The 24,282-nt window shown below is 43.5% G+C and overlaps 1 protein-coding gene across 9 annotated transcripts in view; it reads left to right on the top strand.

Annotated features, from left to right (window-relative positions):
• Positions 1-24,282, top strand: part of LOC137645976 (protein bric-a-brac 1-like) — a 93,149-nt gene that overhangs the window by 373 nt on the left and 68,494 nt on the right. For 3 of the 9 annotated variants that reach the window (XM_068379077.1, XM_068379070.1, XM_068379078.1), the window contains exons 1-2: positions 3,026-3,176; positions 21,331-21,454. In XM_068379077.1, the coding sequence (XP_068235178.1) occupies positions 21,374-21,454 (81 nt within the window). In that variant the 5' untranslated portion in view covers positions 3,026-3,176; positions 21,331-21,373. Of the gene's footprint in view, positions 1-3,025; positions 3,177-5,418; positions 5,443-5,643; positions 5,777-13,480; positions 13,591-21,330; positions 21,455-24,282 lie in introns of those variants that run through there. The other 6 variants (XM_068379071.1, XM_068379076.1, XM_068379074.1 and 3 more) reach the window with 5 other exon arrangements.

The following is a 24,282-nucleotide window of genomic DNA, read 5'->3' as shown; positions in this document are numbered from 1 at the left end:
TCTAGCACTTTATTTGGAGATGGGTGATGAAGACCAAGAATGTGCATATTTGGCGATGGGTGATGAAGACCAAGAATGTGCATATTTGGCGATGGGTGATGAAGACCAAGAATGTGCATATTTGGCGATGGGTGATGAAGACCAAGAATGTGCTTATTTGGCGATGGGTGATGAAGACCAAGAATGTGCATATTTGGCGATGGGTGATGAAGACCAAGAATGTGCATATTTGGAGATGGGTGATGAAGACCAAGAATGTGCATATTTGGCGATGGGTGATGAAGACCAAGAATGTGCATATTTGGCGATGGGTGATGAAGACCAAGAATGTGCATATTTGGCGATGGGTGATGAAGACCAAGAATGTGCATATTTGGCGATGGGTGATGAAGACCAAGAATGTGCATATTTGGCGATGGGTGATGAAGACCAAGAATGTGCATATTTGGCGATGGGTGATGAAGACCAAGAATGTGCATATTTGGCGATGGGTGATGAAGACCAAGAATGTGCTTATTTGGCGATGGGTGATGAAGACCAAGAATGTGCATATTTGGCGATGGGTGATGAAGACCAAGAATGTGCATATTTGGCGATGGGTGATGAAGACCAAGAATGTGCATATTTGGAGATGGGTGATGAAGACCAAGAATGTGCCTATTTGGAGATGGGTGATGAAGACCAAGAATGTGCATATTTGGAGATGGGTGATGAAGACCAAGAATGTGCCTATTTGGAGATGGGTGATGAAGACCAAGAATGTGCATATTTGGAGATGGGTGATGAAGACCAAGAATGTGCATATTTGGAGATGGGTGATGAAGACCAAGAATGTGCATATTTGGCGATGGGTGATGAAGACCAAGAATGTGCATATTTGGCGATGGGTGATGAAGACCAAGAATGTGCATATTTGGCGATGGGTGATGAAGACCAAGAATGTGCATATTTGGCGATGGGTGATGAAGACCAAGAATGTGCTTATTTGGCGATGGGTGATGAAGACCAAGAATGTGCATATTTGGCGATGGGTGATGAAGACCAAGAATGTGCATATTTGGCGATGGGTGATGAAGACCAAGAATGTGCATATTTGGAGATGGGTGATGAAGACCAAGAATGTGCATATTTGGAGATGGGTGATGAAGACCAAGAATGTGCATATTTGGAGATGGGTGATGAAGACCAAGAATGTGCATATTTGGAGATGGGTGATGAAGACCAAGAATGTGCATATTTGGCGATGGGTGATGAAGACCAAGAATGTGCATATTTGGAGATGGGTGATGAAGACCAAGAATGTGCATATTTGGCGATGGGTGATGAAGACCAAGAATGTGCATATTTGGCGATGGGTGATGAAGACCAAGAATGTGCATATTTGGCGATGGGTGATGAAGACCAAGAATGTGCATATTTGGCGATGGGTGATGAAGACCAAGAATGTGCATATTTGGCGATGGGTGATGAAGACCAAGAATGTGCATATTTGGCGATGGGTGATGAAGACCAAGAATGTGCATATTTGGCGATGGGTGATGAAGACCAAGAATGTGCATATTTGGCGATGGGTGATGAAGACCAAGAATGTGCATATTTGGCGATGGGTGATGAATACCAATAATGTGTATATTTGGAGATGGGTGATGAAGACCAAGAATGTGCAGCAAAAATTCAAGAAAAATTGAAAATAGCCTTTTCTGATGATCCATTCTCTGCTTTTGGAAAACTTGTTCAATTGAAGTGGACGGGAGAACCAGTTGTGTATGCTAATGAGATTAGGAGGCTGGCGGGTTTAGCTAAATATAGTGTTCTGTCAATTCCCATATGGTGTTTATTATGCAACTCTGTTATATCAACTACAGCACCTGCACAGAGATGTGCATGTTCAACTTCACTGCTTACCAACTAATAATTCTTGACTCTTGTCAAAATATCAGCTTTATTCTTCTCTGAAGGCACCAGCTGAACAACGATATTCAAACCAAACTCGGTAATCAACTCCTTCAGTGTACCCAAGCGTCTTTTTATCATCTTCTCAGCAGCTCCTTTTGTGTGGACACGCTTCTCAGCACTGACTATAAATTTCAACCATGCCCCCACGGTTGCAGAGTCAGTCCTTGCCTCTATCGACTCTAAACCCCATCTAATGGCTAAAATTACTCCTTTCAAAACAGCTTCTAGTTCAGCAACATTGATGTGGTTGAAATCGTCCCTTTTTTTCTAAGCCAGGCAGCATCCTCAGCAATTTTGCCATTTATCTCCAAAACTGCACCCATAGCAATTTTGCTGGCATTACACCACACAACACCATGCTTTACACTCGGGACACCAGTTTCCTCTCACAGGATCATCTAACTTTACTCTCTCAATTACTTCTTTAACCGTCATCATGGACTGTTCACCAACAGGATCCTCCCAACGTGCTCCTGAGGCTCTTCTCTTAATGTAGCTACATGCAATTCTTAACCATCCAGCTATGGGATAATGACCCACTAATGTACCACAAACTGAAAACAATTCCCTCCTTGTAAGCATATCTGCAACTTCAGGCACCTTATTACCTCTCTGGAACATCAACTCTCCTCCAACTCTTTGCAGTTGCAATCCTAAAGCAGCACCTCCATTGAACGACTCAGGGGACTTTGTTATCAACCCAAAGGTATTCAAATGTCTAATCACCTCATCAGCAGAAGCTATCGATTCATTCACAAGAGAAACGGGAGAAAATCAGCGTCCACAGAGGAATAGAAAACCACCTGTATGGATGGCTGATTATGTTTCTGAATAAGTCTTGTGCTGTGTGTGTATGTATGATGTATGATGCGTGTTGATCTTAAGATCAGGTGGGCGTGTTGTGTAATTAACGATTTTTGTTTGTAATATACCTTGGAAAACACTGCGACAGTTATGAGGGGGTTAGATTGTTTACACCTGTAGGAGTTGTCGGAAAACAATGCCGTTGTGAACTTGTGACGAGGGAGACATCGTTCACACCTTTAGGAGTTGTCAGGTAGCTCTTGTCCATGTAGGGTGATTGTCCCGTGGCTCTGAGAATTTCAGTCTGAGGTTGTGAATTCGTGGTGTGGGTCCTTAATTGCTATTCTCCTCATTGGTTGGTGAGTTGCAACTCGAAGGTCGTCCTGTCCATTACTACCACAGAGGGAACTTGTAAGGTGAGTTTTACTTACTTACTTTACTTTTACTTTTAGGGGTTTATTTCTCGCCTTCCACCAAACATTAAAGGTCTGTTCAGGCGGGCCTTGGTGTGTGAAAAAATAATTTCTCTCCAGTTAATATTTTGCTCTATCGTTATCAGTTATTTCGCTAGCATTTGTATTCAGGCTTAATAGTTTTCAGGTCACTATTATAACACTTTCTAAAAAGATAAGTCTTCAGGGTTTTCTTGAAAGCTGCCACATTATTGCTATTCTTGACATCGAGTGGAAGGTCGTTAAAGAGTCTCGGTGCAGCATAACTGAACGTTCTTCCTCCTATTGCATGATTCACACTAATTTCGAATAGTCTATTTGGGTCATCAGCATGTCTAACTCTTACAGCGGCGCTGGTAGCTTCAGGGTAGGGGACCAAGCAATCGCGAAGATATTTAGGCTTATCACTTGTAAGTGCTTTGTGAGCCAACAAGCAAATTTTAAATTCAATTCTAGCCTTAACAGGTAACCAATGTAGATCGATCAATGCAGGAGTTATTCTCTCCCTTAGTTTAATGCCTTTTATCAGTCTAGCCGCCCGGTTTTGCACATTTTGAAGCTTTCTTAGTAGTGTATTGGGCAATTTGTAGTACAGAGAATTGCAATAATCAAGCCTTGATATTACATGACTCATCACTAAAATTTTTGTACTGCCCTCTGTTAAATATTTTCTAATGCTATGTTTCTCAGGTGATAGTTACACACTTTCACTGTTCACAATTTGGTCCCTCATTGACAAATTACAGTCTATCAGTACACCCAAATTTTTCACAACAGGCACAATCCCAACATCAGCATCACCAATTTTTATACTTTGAATTAACTGGTAATTCTTCAAAGCCACCTTTGTGCCAAAGAACATACATTCTGTTTTATCATCAATTAATTTGAGCTTTTTCCTCTGCATCCATGTTTTTATTTCAGTCATTATCTCATCAATTTTCTTCTCTGTATCTTGTGTTGTTGAAATTGAGAGGTAAAACTGAGTATCATCTGCATATAGTTTAAAACCCACTTTTTGTTTTTTCAAGATGTGTGATAGCTCGTTAGTATATATGTTAAACAAGTTAGGGCCCAGAACACTACCCTGTGGTACACCCTTCATAAGAATTCTCTCATTGGATCGGTTTCCAGAAACTTCTACAATAGTCTTCCTGTTCACTAAGTAACTTCGCAAAAATTTCAGTGCTTCCTCAGTCACTCCAATAGACTTTAAGTCGTCAAGTAAGTACTTGTGCACAACAGTGTCAAAAGCAGCACTAAGATCTAACATAATTAAAATTCCACACTTTCCCCCATCAAGAAGACCTATCATATCATTCATTATTGAGCACAAAGTAGTTTCTGTAGAATGATTAGCTCTGTAGGCCGATTGATTTTCCGGGAATACCCTTAACTCGTCAATATGCGCCCATAATTGCTCACTTATGACTTTTTCAATAAGCTTTGACATGTAGGATAAATTTGAAATGGGCCTATATGAAATTAGCTCGTTTACATCACCTTTGCCTTTGTAAATTGGTTTGATCAACGCAGTTTTTTTTCACAGCTAGGAAAACAGGATTGTGATGAGTATTTTTCCCAGTCAGTAGTATTTAAACCTTCGCCAGTAAAACAGTGCTCTCTCTCTCTCTCTCTCTCTCTCTCTCTCTCTCTCTCTCTCTCTCTCTCTCTCTCTCTCTCTCTCTCTCTCTCTCTCTCTCTCTCTCTCTCTCTCTCTCTCAAGCTTAAAATAAGTGATTTAAATTAAAAGGAACCAACTTCATTTATTCCAAGGAGCCACCAATTTGGAAGGTCAAATTCGCTAAGTATATTTTCTGTTTTTGTTAACATGTAATAGAGAATCGAAACTATGCGTCTTTGAAACCTTAGTTCAAACAGGTTGGTTTCTGAAATTTGTTTCTGAAATGGGTTCCTTTTGATAATTACGATATATTTTCTTTTAATATAAACCATGGAGGTATGACTCCTCAATATAAAATAAGAAGTTTTGCAACTATCTCTTAGCCCACAGAATGCCCGCTAATACTTTGTGTTCAGCAAGGACTCTGAAGCATGGTTTAGGTTAGGGAAACGAGGGAGTAGGTGTTTTCTAGTAGTAACTACGGTTTCGTTTCACACCTGTCCTGAGTTTCATCATCTACCGCGGCGCTTGGCTAAAGCCCAAATTTTATATAGAAAATCGACATACTTGGAAAGTTCAAACTGGGAGTGAATTTTAGTTAAACAGGTTGACTCAAGTCTCACTTCATATATGAAAGATTTATTCTGTTACTTTTCTTAAAATAACTTATATTAATTGTTCATTACTTCTCTTGTAGTTTATTTATTTTCCTTTTCTCATTGGGCTATTTTTTCGTTGGAGGCCATTTTCTTATTGTACCATGCTTTTCCAACTAGGGCTGTAGCTTAGCTAGTAATAATGATATCGTAGAAAGATCGACAAGTAGGAGACCGGATTGAAATATGAATTAGCGAGCCGTTTCATAGGCAAACTATGACTATCACTACTACTATTTTCACTTGACACTGAAAAAGCATCGGTACTAATCACTAACTAGAGGGTAAATATCTCAAAAGATCTTAAATACTGTTAAGGTTAAAAGAAATACTTTTTATTAACCAACAGTTTTTTAATAAGTTGGCGGTAAATTTATGATACTTTAATTTCTAGCCAAATAAAAGAACCATATATTTTTCCCACTCTCTATCTTGTGTTTTATGCATTTCTGACCATAATTATTGGGCCAACCCACCCGTTCATGAGTTTTTGAACCCCCTTATATAGACAATTTTGGGTAAAGTTTTACTGCATTACCGATTCTGATTTCGAACAGGAAATATATGTTTTTCATATATATATATATATATATATATATATATATATATATATATATATATATATATATATATATATATATATATATATATTTCTGAAACTTCATTTGCGATGGGAACGAGTGTCATTTTCGAAGAGAGCGTAATTTTTTTTTTTTCGTATTAGTATAAGTATTTTTTTTCCTATGTTACATTGCCCTGTAATACAGTAAAATGATACCGATAGCAAATTATGTGGGACCCCAGTGGGAAGCCGCATTTTTTTTGGATGGGGAAATGTTATAGCCGAGTGATTTGCAGCAATAATAATGGTCAGATATGCAAAATAAGCACAATATATCCAGTTGGAAAAATATATGCTTTGTGTAAGTGACTGAAAACAGACCAAAACGTGATTATTTATCACTTTTGATATATGTAAAAGGTTACAGAACCTAACAAACCCACCTAACCTAGCAGTTTCCAGGTCACAACCCCTAGGCATCTGGGGTGCAAGCCCCCTGACCCCCCTGCCCAGGTCACAACCCCTAGGTGGGGATAAATCCCTCAAACCCCCCTTCCCAGGTCACAACCGCTAGCCGGACCACCCTTCCCAGGTAACAAACTAAAAGTAGTTCACAAATAAGTCATTACATTATGAAAAAGTAATACAAATAATTCATTACCTGATGAATGACACTGTAAGGACACCAATCCCTTCGTCGTCCAGAAAATCGACAAACTACTTATTTATTTAAATTCTCTCTTCGCCACACTGTGGTTTCCTATGTATATATATTCCGCTCTACCAGAGCTACATTTTGATGTGTATCGTTTCACAACATGTTTCTGTTAACCCATAATTCATATATTTGTAAGTGTAAGAAAACACATATATTTTGGCGGGCACTCCAATCTGATTTGGCGCCATCGTCATCCTACCTTTCCGTCCGCACCTTGTAATATACTTCCGTGCACATTCGAATAAAGTATCAGTTGATCTTGGTGACGCTTGTCTCACTGTCCTTACAACTGGTGACCCCGGAGTTGAAAGTAGCATCAGCGGTTTTGGCTTTGCCATTAACGGACTTATTACGGCCGTGCTACCTTCTACATACTCTGTTACCTTAGGCAGGAGCCTGCCTTTGGTTCTCCCACACTTCGGTGAACGTAAGGCAGTAGGATGAGCTTAACCGACATATCAACTTCTCACCTCTTCGCCGACTCGTCGTCTGGCCACGATGCAGGAAGCAACACTCCCATCGCATCCAACGGCCTCGCCTCCACGCCCAAAGTCAAACTGCCGCCCTTTTCTCAACACAACACCGCTTCCTGGTTCCTGAGAGCGGACGTACTCTTCTGCGTCGCTAGACTCAGCGACTCCTGCGCCAAGGCTGACATCGTTCTCACCTCCATACCTGAAGAAGTATTCGACAAGATTTCCCCATGGCTCGACGCCCAGGCCGGCCAAGTTTCATACAACGACCTGAGAACGAAACTCATCGGTATCTACTCCCTCTCTGTCTCAGCAAGGCTACAGAAAGTACTGGACCTCGCCGGCAAGCCCATGGGTGACACCTCTTCTGTCGAGGCGTGGGACGAGCTAACCGGCCTGCTTATGCTCCCCGAAGCAGACAGCAACGGCAGACGACGTGAGATTAGCTTATCTCGCGAAATCTTTCTTCGACGCCTACCACAGGACGTACGGGCCAAATTGACAGACGCCGACACGCTCCCGATGAACGAACTCCTGTCGAAGGCTCAGAAGCTCCACGAGGCCTCCAAAGCATCTCGCCTCGGAGCATCATAGTCAACACCGCCTCCATTCTCCTCCTTCAGCAGCTGCTCTTCCATAGACTCCTCGGCAATGGCCCTTGAGGACGACGAGATCAACATTCTATCAAGAAAGAAACCACCGCAACCGACGCGACCAAACCCTAGGCCTAACCCGGCATGGTGCTTCTACCACCAACAGTTCGGCAGTGACGCCAAGAAATGTAGAGCACCATGCAGTTTCCCTGGAAGATGACGCCACAAGCATCCACCTGCCACCATCGCAGCCGCAGTTAACCAAAACAAGATTGGTTTCTGTATCCTCGATACCATTTCCAACCGTAGACTCATGGTGGACACCGGTGCAATGCAGTCAACGTTCCCTCCTTCGAAGTCCGACCTAGACCGTGGTCCCGACAAAAACGCTCCCTCACTCATTGCCGCCAACGGATCTCCCATACGGTGCTATGGGATCAAGACCCTCAAGATAGCTATCATGGGCCGTTCGTATTCTTGGCCCTTCGCTATCGCCGACGTCAATCGCCCCCTCCTCGGTGCGGATTTCCTCGCCCACCATGGACTCCTCGTCGATGTCGCTAACAGACGTCTCATCGACACGGGAACCTGCCAGTCTCGCGCCCTAGAACACGGTCCTGCAACAATGTCCGTATCCGCCGTAACGACGCACCCCTACGCCGACCTCCTAAGAGAGTTTCCCGAGGTTTTCAAGCCCAAGCTCCGACACTCGCCAGGTTCCCCGTCCAAGCATGGTATCTACCACCACATCGCAACGACAAGACCTCCCACTCACGCCAAATTCCGCCGCCTCCCGCCTCAGAAACTGAAGGATGCCAAACGCGCCTTCGAGGACATGGAACTCATGGGTATCTGTAAGAAAGCATCGAGCCCCTGGGCATCACCCCTGCACTTGGTTAAAAAGCCGGACGGGTCCTGGAGACCTTGCGGCGACTACAGGCGCCTCAACCTCATCACAACGCCCGTTCATTACCCGCTGCCCAACATGCAGGACCTACCGAACGCGTTGCACGGCGCAAAGTTTTTTACCAAGATGGACCTCCTCAAGTCTTACTTCCAGGTCCCCGTATTCCCGGAAGATATCCCGAAAACTGCCATTGTAACGCCGTTCGGATCCTACACCTTCGCATACTCAACCTTCGGTCTACGCAACGCCGGGGCGACCTTCCAACGACTTATGGATAGCATTCTGGGTGACCTACCTTTCTGCGTCTGCTACGTCGACGACATCCTGATATTCTCGAAAACCAAGGAGGAACACCGGGGACACGTCCGCACCGTCCTAAAGCGCCTACAGGAGAACGGCCTAGTCGTACGCTTCGACAAATGCACGTTCGGTGCGGAGGGAGTGGATATCCTTGGTCACCGCGTATCCTTGCGCGGGGCAAAACCCATGACAACCAAAGTCGACGCCATCAGGAAGTTCCCAATGCCTACGACCATCCGCCAACTTCAGGAGTTCTTGGGAATGGTCAATTACTACAGGCGCTTCATCCCCAACATCGCACAAACCCTGTCACCCCTCGACAACGTCCTGAAAGGAAAAGCAAAAAAACTCGAGTGGGGTTTGCCCCAGCAACAGGCATTTGCTCGGACGAAGGATGCCCTTGCGAATGCCACCACCCTGGCTCATTTCGATGACAACGCGCCCCTGCGACTAACGACCAACGCCAGCAACGTCGCCTGCGGGGCTGTGCTTGAGCAACTCGTCGATGGTTCTCCTCGCCCGCTGGCATTCTTCAGCAAGAAATTGAAACCCGCCGAAACAAGATACAGCACCTTCGATAGGGAACTCCTCGCCGTCCACCACTTCAGGCACATCTTGGAGGGTACCCCCTTCACAATCGCAACGGACCATCAACCCCTCGTACACGCCTTCACGAAATCGACGGACGCATGGTCCTCCCGACAACAACGTCATCTCGCATCAATCGCCGAATTCGGGTGCACCATACGTTACGTCCCAGGAAAGAAAAACCCAGTCGCGGACGCCCTTTCAAGGATTGAAATTGACGCGATCCACCTGGGAATCGACTACGCCAATCTCGCAACCGAACAACGCACCGACCGAGAAGCACAGGTTCACCTGACGGAGCCATCCACGCTCAAGATAAGTGCGATTCCCCTCGGACCAGCAGGAGTAACTATTCTTTGCGACACCAGCACGGGCCGCCCTCGTCCCTGGATACCAGCCTCCTGCAGAAGGAAAATATTCTATATCATCCATGGACTTTCACACCCCTCAGGATGCACCACCGCTCGCCTTCTGTCTGAAAAGTTTGTCTGGCCAGGGATAAAAAAGGACGCCCGGGAATGGGCGAAGTCATGCATCAACTGCCAGTCAAGCAAGGTCAGCCGTCACACCGAATCGGGGGTAGGCGATTTTCCCCAGCTAAAAAGACGTTTCGGCCATATACACATCGACGTCGTGGGACCATTGCCCCCTTCTGGATCCGCTCGCTATCTACTTACGATCATCGATCGCTCCACGAGGTGGTTGGAGGCATCGCCGATGACCGAAGCTACGACTCAAGCATGTGCCGAAGCCCTCCTGTCAAGCTGGGTGAGCAGGTTTGGCGTTCCTGACGACATCACGACTGACAGAGGCCATGCTTTCCTCTCAGAAATATGGCTCGCTTTGGCGAACCTGATGAAGACGACGCTCCACAGCACCACGGCATACAACCCCGCGGCAAACGGCATGGTCGAAAGAACTCGCCGCGCCCTCAAGGCGTCCCTGATGGCGAGCTGCACCGACGGGGACTGGAAATCACGACTTCCTTGGGTACTCCTCGGCCTTCGCACCGCCCCTCGGGCAGACGGCGAACCTTCGCCCGCCGAAAAGGTTTACGGGGAAGCGCTCGCAGTTCCTGGCGAATTCTTTCCCTCATCAATCGACAACACGCAGCTGGATCACCTAAGGGACATCGCCAGGAAGTTCAGGCCGTGTCTCAAAACTTACCAGGACAGAACCAAGCACTTCAAGCCAAAAAGCCTGGATGACAGCAGGTATGTTTTCGTCCGTGTTGACGCTCATCGACAACCACTGACTAGACCTTATCGAGGTCCCTACTGGGTAATTAAAAAGACAACGAAAGCCTTCCTTCTCGACGTCCATGGCCAAGAGGACTGGGTCTCAACAGACCGCGTGAAACCAGCGTTTCTCGAAGGAAGCGACACCGCCTCCGCTGGACCTGGCAGACCCAGAGTTCCGCCTCAAAACAAGCCGCCCAACGAAAGAAAAATCATCAAACAACGACAAGAGGAAGAGATCCTTACACCGACCGCCAGCGCGCCTCTCCGTTCAAAAACAGAGGAACCCTCCGACGCCCGAAAAGATATGAAGATTGATCATCAGCCCTCTACGCCGCCCGATGTCTTGGGGGGGGGGAGTACTTGTAAGGACACCGATCCCTTCGTCGTCCAGAAAATCGACAAACTACTTATTTATTTAAATTCTCTCTTCGCCACACTGTGGTTTCCTATGTATATATATTCCGCTCTACCAGAGCTACATTTTGATATACAATATGTATCGTTTCATAACATGTTTCTGTTAACCCATAATTCATATATTTGTAAGTGTAAGAAAACACATATATTTTGGTGGGCGCTTCAATCTGATTTGGCGCCAACGTCATCCTACCTTTCCGTCCGCACCTTGTAATATACTTCCGTGCACATTTGAATAAAGTATCAGTTGATCTTGGTGACGCTTGTCTCACTGTCCTTACAACACCGTTTTATTTAATTTTTTTATTATTTTTTTTTGGCAATCTTTATAGAAGTTTGCAGTAGAAATGTGTTGGTCTTTCCAAATAATTAAGGCTGAAGTGGACCTTTGAAGCATTATTTTGTGTTATTTTCTTATTTTCACACTAGTAACAATAGCCTTACATTGAGCAGAGAGCATTTCCATCGTAATCAATTACCGACATAAATGAAATTACACTAAATTTCGAAATCGATTGATGTACTTCCCTTAAGTTCTTTTTTGGAGACATATTTGTGATTGAGGTCAAGTTGAAACTGAAGGGGAAGGTGGAAAATAAATGGCTGTTGTAGAACAACATCCGGGAACTTATGAAGAAGTACTTGCAAGCTGTTAATTGGTTTAAAAAAAATCACCTGACCAATGTGTCATTGTAAATGCACAGATGGCTCCCCAAACCAATGGGAAACAAACAACGCATGTGCAATAAGTCCCCTTCAGTCTCTCAGATGTAAACAATGGACTTAGAGTGAAAAATATACTGTACTTCACATTTTAATAGACCGATGCAAGTTACTGTGCCTCAGCCCCTATTAAACATACAGTATAGTGAAAATTACCAAATTAGCCAGCATTTGTCCTTTTATAGCTAATTCCAGTTTTGCTAGTAGTTAAAGTATCTTATACTGTACTGTATTTACTGCGGAAACCTCTATTAATCAAGTTACAGAATTTAATAAATTATTTCCTTTTTGTTCCTTTTTTCATCTTAGCACAGGCCACAGGAGCCTTGTTCCACTTTGTAGCTCAGAAATATACTGATAAGTGGTGCTTCTGTTATAAGTTACTTGTTCAACCAGAGTACAGTAACAGGTTTTATTATAGTTACGGACGGAAAACTTTCCTATTAAAAACCAGCTTTTTCCTAAAGAAAAATACCTTGTTTTCTTTAAAAAAGGCACTTATCACTGCAAATAAAAATACTTGGTGAAATATATATACATTATACTGTATATATCTCTATCCGTCGATAATGGGGAACCCGGGGTTTTGGGTGGGGAAAATGGTCAATAATGGTAAAACAAACCTTTCCTTCTCTATACATTGTTTTCTTGGACGTATAACAAATACATGATTGATTGATTGATTTGAGGTTTTCTGACATCTAAGGTCATTGACGCCGTAATTAATCCATGGAAAACTGCACAGTTTACCTACTGTATATCCTATACTACTGGTATATTTTTCATATGTTTGTTGACATTCTACGAAGCGGTTGTATTTGCTCCTATTTCTTCGTAGGTACATACACATTAGACCAGTTTTAGAACTTCTGCGCATAAACCTTGCCTCCCTTTAAGGATTACTCATTTTCTTATAAGCCCTGCCCGTATTTACCTGTGACATTCAAGTATTTGACCCTTCTTATACCGTATGTAGGTATCCGTTGTTGCAATACCCACGTGTGCATATTTCTTTTTACTAATGACATTCAGGTATTGTATATTATGAGACTTAACGCTCCTAATACTGTTTGTATGTATTCATTGGTGCAATACCCAAGTGTATATTTCTCATTTTATCAAGTTTAAAGTTTTTCCTCCATTATTACAACATTTTAGTGTATTCCCATGAAATATTTATTCCTTCCCTCACTTTAACTAACTAATTGTTCGTCATTTATGTTTTTTCCTGTTATCGCCGTATTAGATTCAGTTTTCACATAGCAAATACTTGCTCTGAACGATTTTACCCTTCAAGTTTACTTTACTGACGCTATACTGTTACACCGATGATTCCGTTAACCAATCACGTAACCGTACGCATAGAAACTATATGGGGGTTATATTTCCCCCTTCCTTCCTTATCACTTCAAGTTCTTCCTTTCAGTCCTTTCCATATCCTTCTTGTGTGTCACCAAGTGTAGCTAACACCTTTCTTAAAGCGCATAATGTCATACTGCTAATATTACATTGCCCAAAGTATCGTTCGTGGTTACCTTACAGGGAAGAGACGCATCTTCGATGGCTTGATCATAAAGTAAGTCATTAATTTGTTTTTATTGAAGTTTAGGGTCTGTGATTTTTAGATTTACAAAAATCTGTCTAATAATTACCAAGAAATAAGAACCAATAAGGGGGTGGTTGCACAGCTCAGCATGTATTGCTTGCCAGTACATAGCAGCTTGTTTTTCTTTTTGGGCTTGAGCCATGTCCTAATGGAAATTCCTCAATTGTAGCTCTGTACTTGGGATATTTCTGCGATTGATATACCAGAAAATTTTACTTGTAGAGGTATTATGGAGTTCTAACCTCTGGAGTGAATATCCCGAGAGATATCGTGTACACACCAGGGACGTGTTTCAAACAAGTCACGGCTATCCTTCCCCGAATAGAGTTAACCTTTTCTCGAAGAATATGGGATAGGATTGGATATGTGGGTGAGAGAGCTGTTACAACTTTTGATCCAAGTGTGCTACAACTAACATTTCCTGTAAAACCATTCCTTTTTGCAGATGCCATCTTGATGGTTACTTGGAGTTTTTGCTGCATGTTTTCCTAGCTTTTTGAGTGATTTTGCGATCATGGATACTTCGGCTTTTTACTCATTGAGTAAGTTTGAGTACCCTTTTATTGTGTGCTGGAGAATTTTGCGTCTACACCCCGTTTTTTATTCGGTGCATGCTTATTATTGCCTGTGGCCGGCATGCGGTCGGCGCCAGTGCATTATGTATCCAAATTGCTCAGAAATGCTTCGTTATTTAATCATATTGTTATGAGAATGTGATTTATATTCTTTTAAAATTGTCGTATAATTATGGGGTATCCCCCCTTTTTTTCTAGTGTTTGCATGTGCGTATTTCATCAGTCTTGACTTAAGCTAACTCTACCGCGGGCCGGCAGCCATGACTGGTGAATATGTACTTGTGCACCATCCCCTTCTTTCACCTAACCCTTCTGGTTTCGTGAGGCTGCCCATCCTCCCATGCTGTTGATGCGTCATAGCGGGGAGCTCCAGTCTTGAAAATCATTCTGGGAGTTGGATAATGTTTTACATTTGTCTTACGGCGACTGTCTGCACTTCCTACTTATCGTATATGCTTGGCCAGGCGGTGCAGGTGTTGGGAACTTGCTTCCTGTGTCTACTTCTTGTCTATCCATTGGAATTCACTACCCCTGTTCTAATACTGACAGATAGACCTCCCTTTGTGCTGCCTTACCCATTCTTAGGCTTCCCTTCTTAGTTTTTGGTATGCTAATGGCTGGTTGTAAGGACTTGTCCTCTGTGCCTTCTTACTGCTGACCCCTTGGAACACTATTCTCGTTCTAATGCGGCTGTTGGGCCTTCCTGTCCTGCTGCCTCGCCAATTTCTGTCTCCCATGCCCCCCTTGTGCCTGCTGGTACATCTACCTGCTGTTGAACCTTGTTCCCGTCCCAGTCCAATTCCCTGATGGCTGAAGTACCCTTCGTTGCTATTTATGGACAGGATAGCTTGTAGGCTATCTTACATGCCAAACATGCACATGCTCAAGCGTTCCTAAAGAGAAAAATAGAAGCTTTGCAAAATGCACTTACATGTAACGCTCCAGCTTCCAGCCTACCTGAATGTCAGTAAAGAATCCTTGCCGTTATGCTGAGCATATGGCTTTAAGTGAAGGGTACCTCCAAATCGGAAAAGCCGGTCTATGACTTAAGTTCTTCCCTTTGATTGACAGTTTTCCTTACTGTTATGTAAGGCTTAACTCGGAGGCATCCATTAATGATGATACGATCCCTAAGGAAACGATCATCCTGGACCACAGCAAGGCTCAGTCTCTTTTGGTTAAGGAGCTAAAAATGACCGAATTAACTAATACCGAACTCTCTGCTTTTGGTAGAAAACAGGCCACATTTGTTGCTCCCAAGGATACTGTCTTTCCCTTTGCCTCTAAAAGTTTAGAGGCTGTGAAGAAAGTAGTGGATGTTAGACTATTACCAGTGGTAGAGGAGTGCAAACTGGTCTCCCTAGCCCTTCCTTATGATTCGGGGAGTTGAGAAGATTTCCAACAAAATTTTAATGTTGGAAAACTAGATAAGGACATCGGAGGAAAGCAGTTTAATGAGAAGCTCCCTAGAATTCCCCAATCCCTATTGAAGGAAGAACTGGAAGTGAAAGAAAGACTATCTGCATCTTTATCCTTCCAATCCTATTTGGAGATGCTAATTGGAAACTATTTCAAATCTGATTTGTTCCGTAACTGGAATACAAACCACGCTATTTATTAGGGTTTATGCTTTCGGCGGAGCTGAAATGATGAGGCATTAAAATTTAGCGACGGTTAACTACCCACACCGCTACTTAGCGGAGGATAGGGGGAGTAGCTTGCTACCACTCTCTCTCACGCACCTGTGATTTAGCTCACTTCACTTTTCTCTCGGATGGAGCGCGGTTGTTTCCGCTCTTCCTCCTCGCCTATTCTAGACTGCCAATATATATATATATATATATATATATATATATATATATATATATATATATATATATATATATATATATATATATATATATATATATATAAAATGTATGTATATATATATGTATATATATATATATGTATATAATGTATATAAAGGTCCACTTCAGCCTTAATTATTTTGGAAAGACCAGCTTTGTGTTGTGCTATGGAGCATGCTCGCCGTTGTCCTGGGCCTAGAGCTGGGAAAGCGTGTGGGGCTTTCTTATCGAAGCCCGATGTGGATCCTCATTCTTTGTGTACCTCGTGTAGGGGAAAAGCGTGTTCGCCTTCGAACACGTGTCCGGAATGTGCTGGCTGGAGTGAGGTCCAATGGGTGAAATTTGGAACAAAGAAGAAGGCGGCTACGAAGCAATCTCCAAGAAAAACAAGTTTGTCTTCCCCTGCGATGTCTGTGGGCGAGGGTTCTTGTAAGGTTCCTTCTTCTTCCCCTACCCAGAGTGGAGGACGAGGTAAGTCGGTGAAAAGGGAAAAGTTGGTGCCTCTTTCCCAGGGGTTTGATGTTGCGGGTAGTTCTTCTATGTTCACGGCGGATCAGGCGCCTATAAGTGTGCGTTGTGGGGGTCCAAGGGACGTTGCTCTCGTACGTGGGGAGCGCGTCTTGGTGGAGGACCCCATGTGGAATTATCATGTACCTTTTTTGTTGCCAGATTCCTGGGTGGATGTCTCAGGCGCTTCGGCTGCGGAAGGTGCCGTCGGTAGAGAGGATTCCCCGCAGGAAGATCCGCTGGCATGGGGTGTACCCAGGACTGATGAGGTCTCCGCTGGATATGGAGGAGGGCCTGAACGAGTCCTTCCCTTTCATGGTTTGTCCGTCGTCGTTGGCGCTGACTACGTCAGCAGTTCCGGAGAGTTTTCTGCAGCCTTCTACGTCCGGAATACGACGTAGTCCCAAGAAGTCTCCGTCGGGTACGCAGTCGAGGTATACAGGCAAGTCAGACTCGTTGGTGCACGATTCGTCAGGTGAGGAACGTTGGAGGAGACGTAGGAGAAAGAGAGATCAGTCTGTGAGGAGGAACTCCCCTTCTGTGGGTTCTCATCACAAGGATCCTTTAGGGTCTTGTGAAATAGATTTACGATCCCTTAGGGTCGTGAGAAAGGAATTCTTGAAATAAATTCAGAACCCCTAGGCTTTCGTCATGCTGAATCTCTCTGTTCCCTCGATCCAGTGTTTTTCTGAAAATTCTAAGGTCGACCCTCCCCCCATACGGGATGGGTCTTCCAAAAGCGCAACTTAATACGTTGCTCTACACTCCCAGCTGATTACTATGTCAGCTAGGCTGGTCTCGCCAGCACCGATCCTTTCGTTTTCGAACGAACCACCATCATCTTACTTCCACCCTCCCACTTCGAGTGGTTGGGTTAGCAGGCGGCTTGTGATCCTCTCTCGTCATCGAGAAACCCTCAGCTGCTGGGACGGAAATTAGTGGGGAATGAAAAATTCTTTCCATTACAGTTCGTTTTCCCTGGCAGTCCTTGCCTGAATTAGACGGTAGTTTTCTCGCTAGCGAGAAGGCGTTCGATGGCAATCTATGTCTAGTCTTCTTGAAGCAAACCCCTACATATGAGACTTAACCCTTTTTTGGAGACACTCCTTCCTGAGAAGATTTATAGAACTTCAATGGGTGTAGTTAAAATTTCAAAAAGGGCCTAAGCCTTCCCAGAGCATGTGCTTTATCCAGGACAAAACAGTGAGGTTATTGTCATAAACTTGGGTTCTACCGTTTGATTGAGTTAGCCGCTCCTATCATTGTACCTCGGGTACGACGATTTACTGTTTTACACGATAGACTTCCGAGACTTTTCATTCTACCCTTACAGGGTTATAGTCTCAAACAATTAGTCCCGAAGGAGCAGTGTTAGCTTACGTTTTAGAACGATAGCAACAGCATGGGCAGCTTTTCATTACGTATGAATGCTGGCTAGCCCCTCCCTTAAAGAGGAGGGGCAAACCAAAGGAGAAATGATCGCTTTTATATCTGTATATTTTGTTTGAGAACATTTGCGCTTTCATTAAAAAATTATTACAGCTAGTCAACGATAAAAAATTCCTTGGGCAATAATGTTGTGATTCGTTGCACATAAATTATTCCTGCAACCGGATTCATTGCAAATGTTTCCGGGAGGTAGAGATTACGCATGCGCTAGCCCAGATGGGTAAGTATATATGCGTGCAACAATCTTTCTGCCAATACATCTTGCAATTAGAACTACGTTCGATTAAGATGTATAGCTTTATCCCTTACTGAAATCAGGTCATTCAGTACATTAATTGGCTACTTTTCTGTAACCAGACATATGGCATTTACGTTCTGCCTTCTTATAGGCACTTTTTCTCCTTTCTCCCAATCGGAAGTTTTAGTCTCCTAGAATGACTCTAACCAGAAACTTTTCATAAGCATATCTGTTCCCTAGTAGGGAACATTCATTACAAATGCTAGTTTACTGTTAGGAGACGGAGAAGTACGAGCGTTTTCGTCCTAAGGAGGAGGAATCACCGTTACAAACTTTTTCAACGTTCTCCAACTGAGTTCCGGACACGACTTTAGATAGAGCTACGCATGTATGCTTGTCATGCTCACAGTTCGGTGTTTACTCCGTAGTAGACTTATGTTTATTACCCATCCAACAATAGATTGAAGATACGTCTCAATCTCTACTTGGGGTTGGTTAGATGCGTTCGGTAATTACCGTCCAGTTTCCTGTCTGGAAGGCGATCTCTATGGAGATTCGCTCTTATAATATAAGCTGTACTGATTGACAGGTTTACCATTTTGTATTGGTCTTATTCGGCCAACCACGCAAGATTGGTGGCAGTTGGAGGGAGGATAGACTCCTCCCCTTCATTGCAAGAACATGCAAATAGTTGAAAGTCTCGACATCACCTTGAGATGTGTTTATTGCTATACAATCTCTCCCCCTCCCCCTGCTGGATGAACCGTGGATGGTGGGTGGCAGACGAGAGCCTGCGCAAAGAGGCCTATATTCTCGTCTCCCCTCTGGATTTGATGCTCTCTTTAATGCATCCAAAGAGGGGGAGGCGGCATATGCCGCACCATTCCATCCTTGTCCGTTGGCCTGATTCAGAAAGGTACCAGCATTCACTTCTCTTAGAGAACCATCTAGCAGTAGGGAGCCTTAGATGGACAGAGGACAGCTAGGTGCCCCCATCCGCTCGCTTCATTCCTGGTACAGGAATGTGCTTGCAGATAAAAATCTGAACAGGATCACTCGGATAGTGGGCTCCTAGTGTCTTTGAATCATCTTGTATCCAACAAAGTCTTAACTTTGTGAAGACCCCGACTGTGGTCACGCTAGCAACGGCCCTGAACTTCAGGATTCCGCTCGACTGTTTCCCAGTCCCGGAATACCAGGCTCTCGAACAAGATGTATTCTAAGATCAGTGGGGCAGCTTAGAGGTGTATGCTTTTCCCCCATCGGTCTGGTGAGAACGTCCTCAGCCAAGTCAGGATAAAAAAGATCTTATCAATGACTCCAATACCTTCGCTATGGCATCACACAGAATGGTTCTCGGACCTTCTGCAGATCCCGATGGAATTCCGAGGGATCTTCCTTCACGACACAATCTTCCAAGCAGCCACATGCTAACATTTTCAAAAGCCGTAGCCTGGCTTCGACTTCACGCCTGGGATGGTCCCACACCTCCTCTCTGAGAGGCCTTTCGCAACGAGTTGCGGAAAAGAGGTCTAGGCACCTCAGACACTTTTCAGCGTCGGTCTTCCAGGCGAAGTGTTCGGTCCTTTTTGACTGATGTTGTGGAAGGGGATTCTCTCCCATCGATGCCTTTACTTGTACAAAGTTTGAGATAACTTGTCCCCCGTTGGATCTCAACCACCTCCTGGGAACGCAGTTCGGGTCCTTCAGTCCTTGTAGGCCCCTCTCCACGAACCTTTATGCCAGGCAGCAGATCGCTTCTTACATGGAAGATGGCCCTTTCTACTCATTTGGGCTTTGACCAAGAAGAGAGTTATTGTTGTATGATCCCTCTTCTGATGTCTCCTACTCTAGGGGATGGGGAGAAGTAATCCTCAGTGGCATCCCTGAGTTGACTTCCAAGACACACAATCTGAGTGTGCTGTACCCTAGGTGCAGCCCATTCCGGATAGTGTCTTTGTTCTGTAAATGAAGACCCTTCCTTCCCCTCTGGGATTGGAAGGCTTGAGTCTTCTCTCAATCTAGACCCTCCTCTATCCTAGGGCCCAGAGCTTTTAACTTCGGTGGCTTTGCTACGTCCATGGCGTACTGTAAGTGGGCATGTGGACGTGTTGGTCGACCTACACGGGCCCACTACCTGCAAAGATGTAACCCACAGGAACACGGAGACCTTTTCCATCGGCCCTGTGGTGGTTGCACAACAAGTGGTCTAAACACCTCAGGCTCCTTGATGGACAAGTAGCAGAGGGTTGAGGGCTGAGGTTACCCAGGTTAGTCTGGGGTGAATGAGTAAGAATGACTGGCCCCTTTCTTTCTTTCACCTTCTCCCCTCTGGGGAGAACAGCTCCGTAAGCCTCAGGATGGCTGACCTCACCTCGCTGTAGGTAAGACTCTTTTCCCTTGTGCCTCCTACATCGCCAATACCTTTTTGAGGGAGGGTATTGGGTAAGCCTAAAGATCAATAGGTTTTGTACTAGAGTTCCTATGTTAAAGACAAACCACGGTGTTAGCTCCACTCTCACACACTTCTGCAATCCGCTATCAGTGCATTACCTCATATCGGCACTTGATTTTAGCGAGGGTAGGGTTCCTTTTACTATCGATCACATATCGAGATCACATATCGAAATGGAGAGGACCCCGGGTCATGACCAAGGCCAGTTGGTGAGGACTTCCTCCCTCCTAAGAGTAAGTCACTCCCATGAATAGCGAAGGGTTTGTATTTACGCCGGAACAAGTAACATATTTGGAAACAATTTGTATTTTTCCTAGTATATAAACCTGCAGCTATTTATACAATTTGGCCTGCCACCCTGTCCCCCGAGAAGTCCTGCCATAAAGACAAGTGGTTACTCGGCTAACTAGCGGATTGGGTAGTTATCCCCCCTCTAAAATTGTCATGGCTCTTCTTTCAGCTACGCCGAAAGTATACCCCTATAAATAGCTCCAGGTTTGTATACTAGGAAAAATACAAATTACAACACTTTCAAATTTGTTATAGTTTTAGATTTTTCTATGGGAAGGTATAGCCTAAGTGTTTTCTTTAAAGATTTTATCTTCATTTTGTAAAATTGTTTATCTAATTTTCCAGATTTCAATACTGGTAACAGTAATTTTACACCCATAAGAAGACCATGGAAGGTGAGCTCCTATGTCTAAAATGGCGGGATCACTCTTCATCTCTCTTCAGGACCCTTTCTTCAGTTCGTAAAAAGGTATGTTATGTTACCATCAGTATTTTACTATCATATTTTTGGATGATATTTTTTGTTCCTTACAAAGCTTTGATAGTTATGTTTAGTTGTTAGTGATTGTAATCACTGTAATCAGCCAACTTTTAATTTATAAAAAAAACATTTGTCCCTACGTGAATACAAACTCATCATTTATAGTGCAATACTCTATTGCTGTTTTGCTACAACCAAAATTTGATAAGTCCTGTGGGTCTGGCTAAATTGTATGATTGGTGCCTGCTGCTCAGTCCTCACTTTACTCTTGGTTGCTGTGATGTTCGGACGTCTGATGTTCGACTGCTGTCCATGTTGTGCCTTTTCTTTCAATGCTTTGTGATTATGAGTGCTTCTCAGGTGTTTATAAGAAACTGCCCTGTCCTGGAAGGTTGCCCTTCTGACACTTTTATGACTTGGGTGGAGGTAGATCCCATCCTTTGTGACCAGGGTGTTGGCAATAAGAGATGCTCAGTGAACTCCCCTTGTAAAATTTGTAGGGAATGGTTGCCTTCCCAATGGTTAAAATGTGGTAGTCGACGTAAGAAAAAAGCTAAAAGGGACCGTTCTCCTTCTGCTTCTTCCTCCAAAGAGGGCAAGAAACAGAACCCTTCTCTTCCAAGTCTTTTGAGTTTTCCTTGTGCTTTTCTTTATTATTGGAGTTCCCAGAGGCTCTGATAAGGGATGGCGGCTGTGTGTTCAAGCATGAGGTTGTATACTTTTTATCTTCAATTGTACTTAGTGAGGTGGAGAATACGCTTTGTGATTATGATCCTTTAGCTTTTGCACTTAATCATCCAGAACAGGATTCTTTGCAGGATCCATTAATATCACTGGATTTTGTGACCCCTAACATGTCCCCATCCCCACCAATGAGTGTGCTAAGCTCAGGCGAACAATTATTTATTTCAGATATAGGAGAGCAAGGAGATTTTCTTCCACATTGCAGGAGTTTTCTCTAATTGAATTGGACAATTTGTCCCCTAATCTTATGTCAACACAGTCTTAGCACTGTTTAGCAAATGGGCATCATGTATCTCCACCTCCGATGGAACAGTTATGCTATTCACCGGTGAGATCCCATAGGAAGTCAGGCTTCCTAGTAACACCTGAAGGCCCCAGAGGTAAGTTGTTCCGATACGAATACAAACCCTCGTTCTTTACGTAGGAGTATGACACCAGAAAAGCTGGAACGCTGCTGTGAGAAATTTTAACTACGTGTTAACAACCATTTACGTTGTTACCAACTGATAGTGGAGAAGCACCGCCCCCTACTCACTCACTAAAACTCTACAGATTTCAGAAGTTGGTGGAGACAAACCTTTGTACATGTTGGCTGGAACCTGGGCAAATTCCAGTTTTGCTCTGGGTCTCTGTTCCCTGTATGATACTATTGCATATTGGGGATAGTGTTGTCCTTGAGTTGAGAACTTGATTAATGCATTATGGTCCCTTTAAATCCTTACGTTGGTCAAGGTTAAAGCTCATCCTCACCTCCCTGGAGTTAGACATCCTTGAAGTCTTAGGATCAGATTCCTTTACAAAGAAGTATGTTGGCGTCACTGATTCGCCAACCCTTCAGGTTTTTTCAACGGACACAAGCGAGCGACGCATGTCCTGGCAAGTGCTGTAGATTCAGTGTTTTCAGCCCTATTTATTGAAAGCTAGTTGCTTCGCGTTCTGAAGTCTGGCGATCAAATTGGTTTTAGTGATTTGAGAGGTTTGCTTAACAAGCTGCCTTTCAACGCTTTAGCTCGCTTCACACGAGCGCGCAGCTGTTTGAAACCATGCGGCAGATTCCTGCATGTCAAAGAGCATGTCTTCGCACGAGTGGTTGTTTACTTTTTTTCAGATAAATTATCATACCTATTTTCAATAGGTATTTTTCCACTTCTCATTGGAGAGGAGAAAGGTGGTTATCTCCCTCTTTTTCATTTAAAAGATGGAGAGCTATGGGAACTGTGTACCTCCTTTATGACAGGTGCATCCAGTAGCTCTTTAGTATAAGATTATTCCCCTAGATCTGGCAATGATATTGCCAAAGATGACAACCTTGGGTGGTTCAAATTGTTTGGCATGATATTAGCCTTAGAAGGCAATTTAGTGAGAGTAAGATTTACATTACATGGTCTAGCTAGCATTGCAATTCTCTTTGGATGTCCAGCGTACTTAGATTTTAAGGCCTTAGGCATAACATTTTTTTTGCTTAACTTATCTCGCACTAATATATTCTGCTTCTGACTTCTGAACTATTTCTTCTACAGTAGACCCCCGCCATAAGACATTAATCCGTTCTGGAGTTGGTATCGTATGGTGAAAATGTCGTATGGCGGGCAATAGAATAGCTAATGCGTGCAAAACCCCAGGTAAAAACATCAAAATTTTATATACATATTAAAAATTAGTAACAAAATAGTATAGTAAGTACTGTACTACAGTACTTATATATAATATACATGTACTGTACAGTATATAATTAAATAACATTATAACTAAAAATTATATTCTGTACTGTAAAGGAAAAATGAAATTTTATTTACCTTTGGAGTGACGTGACGAGCTGGTAGTGGGTGGAGGCAGGGGGGGAGGGGAGGGGAAGAGATGGCAGATATAAAAACGTATCGATACTAACTATGTTACGCTTACTAATAAATTTATTCTTATTAAACACTTAAAATTAAAAATGCTTTTTTTTATTTTTCTTTTGAAATTTTTTTTTATGATTTTTTTTTAGAACTTGATTTTATACAGTAGCACTACTTCATCTTCGTTTTACTCTTTTATTAGCTTTTTTACAAGAATCACTTATATCATCT

Source organism: Palaemon carinicauda, chromosome 8 (assembly GCF_036898095.1).
Source record: "Palaemon carinicauda isolate YSFRI2023 chromosome 8, ASM3689809v2, whole genome shotgun sequence".
NCBI lineage: Eukaryota > Metazoa > Arthropoda > Malacostraca > Decapoda > Palaemonidae > Palaemon > Palaemon carinicauda.
The sequence above is the reverse complement of the archived record's forward strand: the minus strand, read 5'-3'. Positions and strand labels throughout refer to the sequence as shown.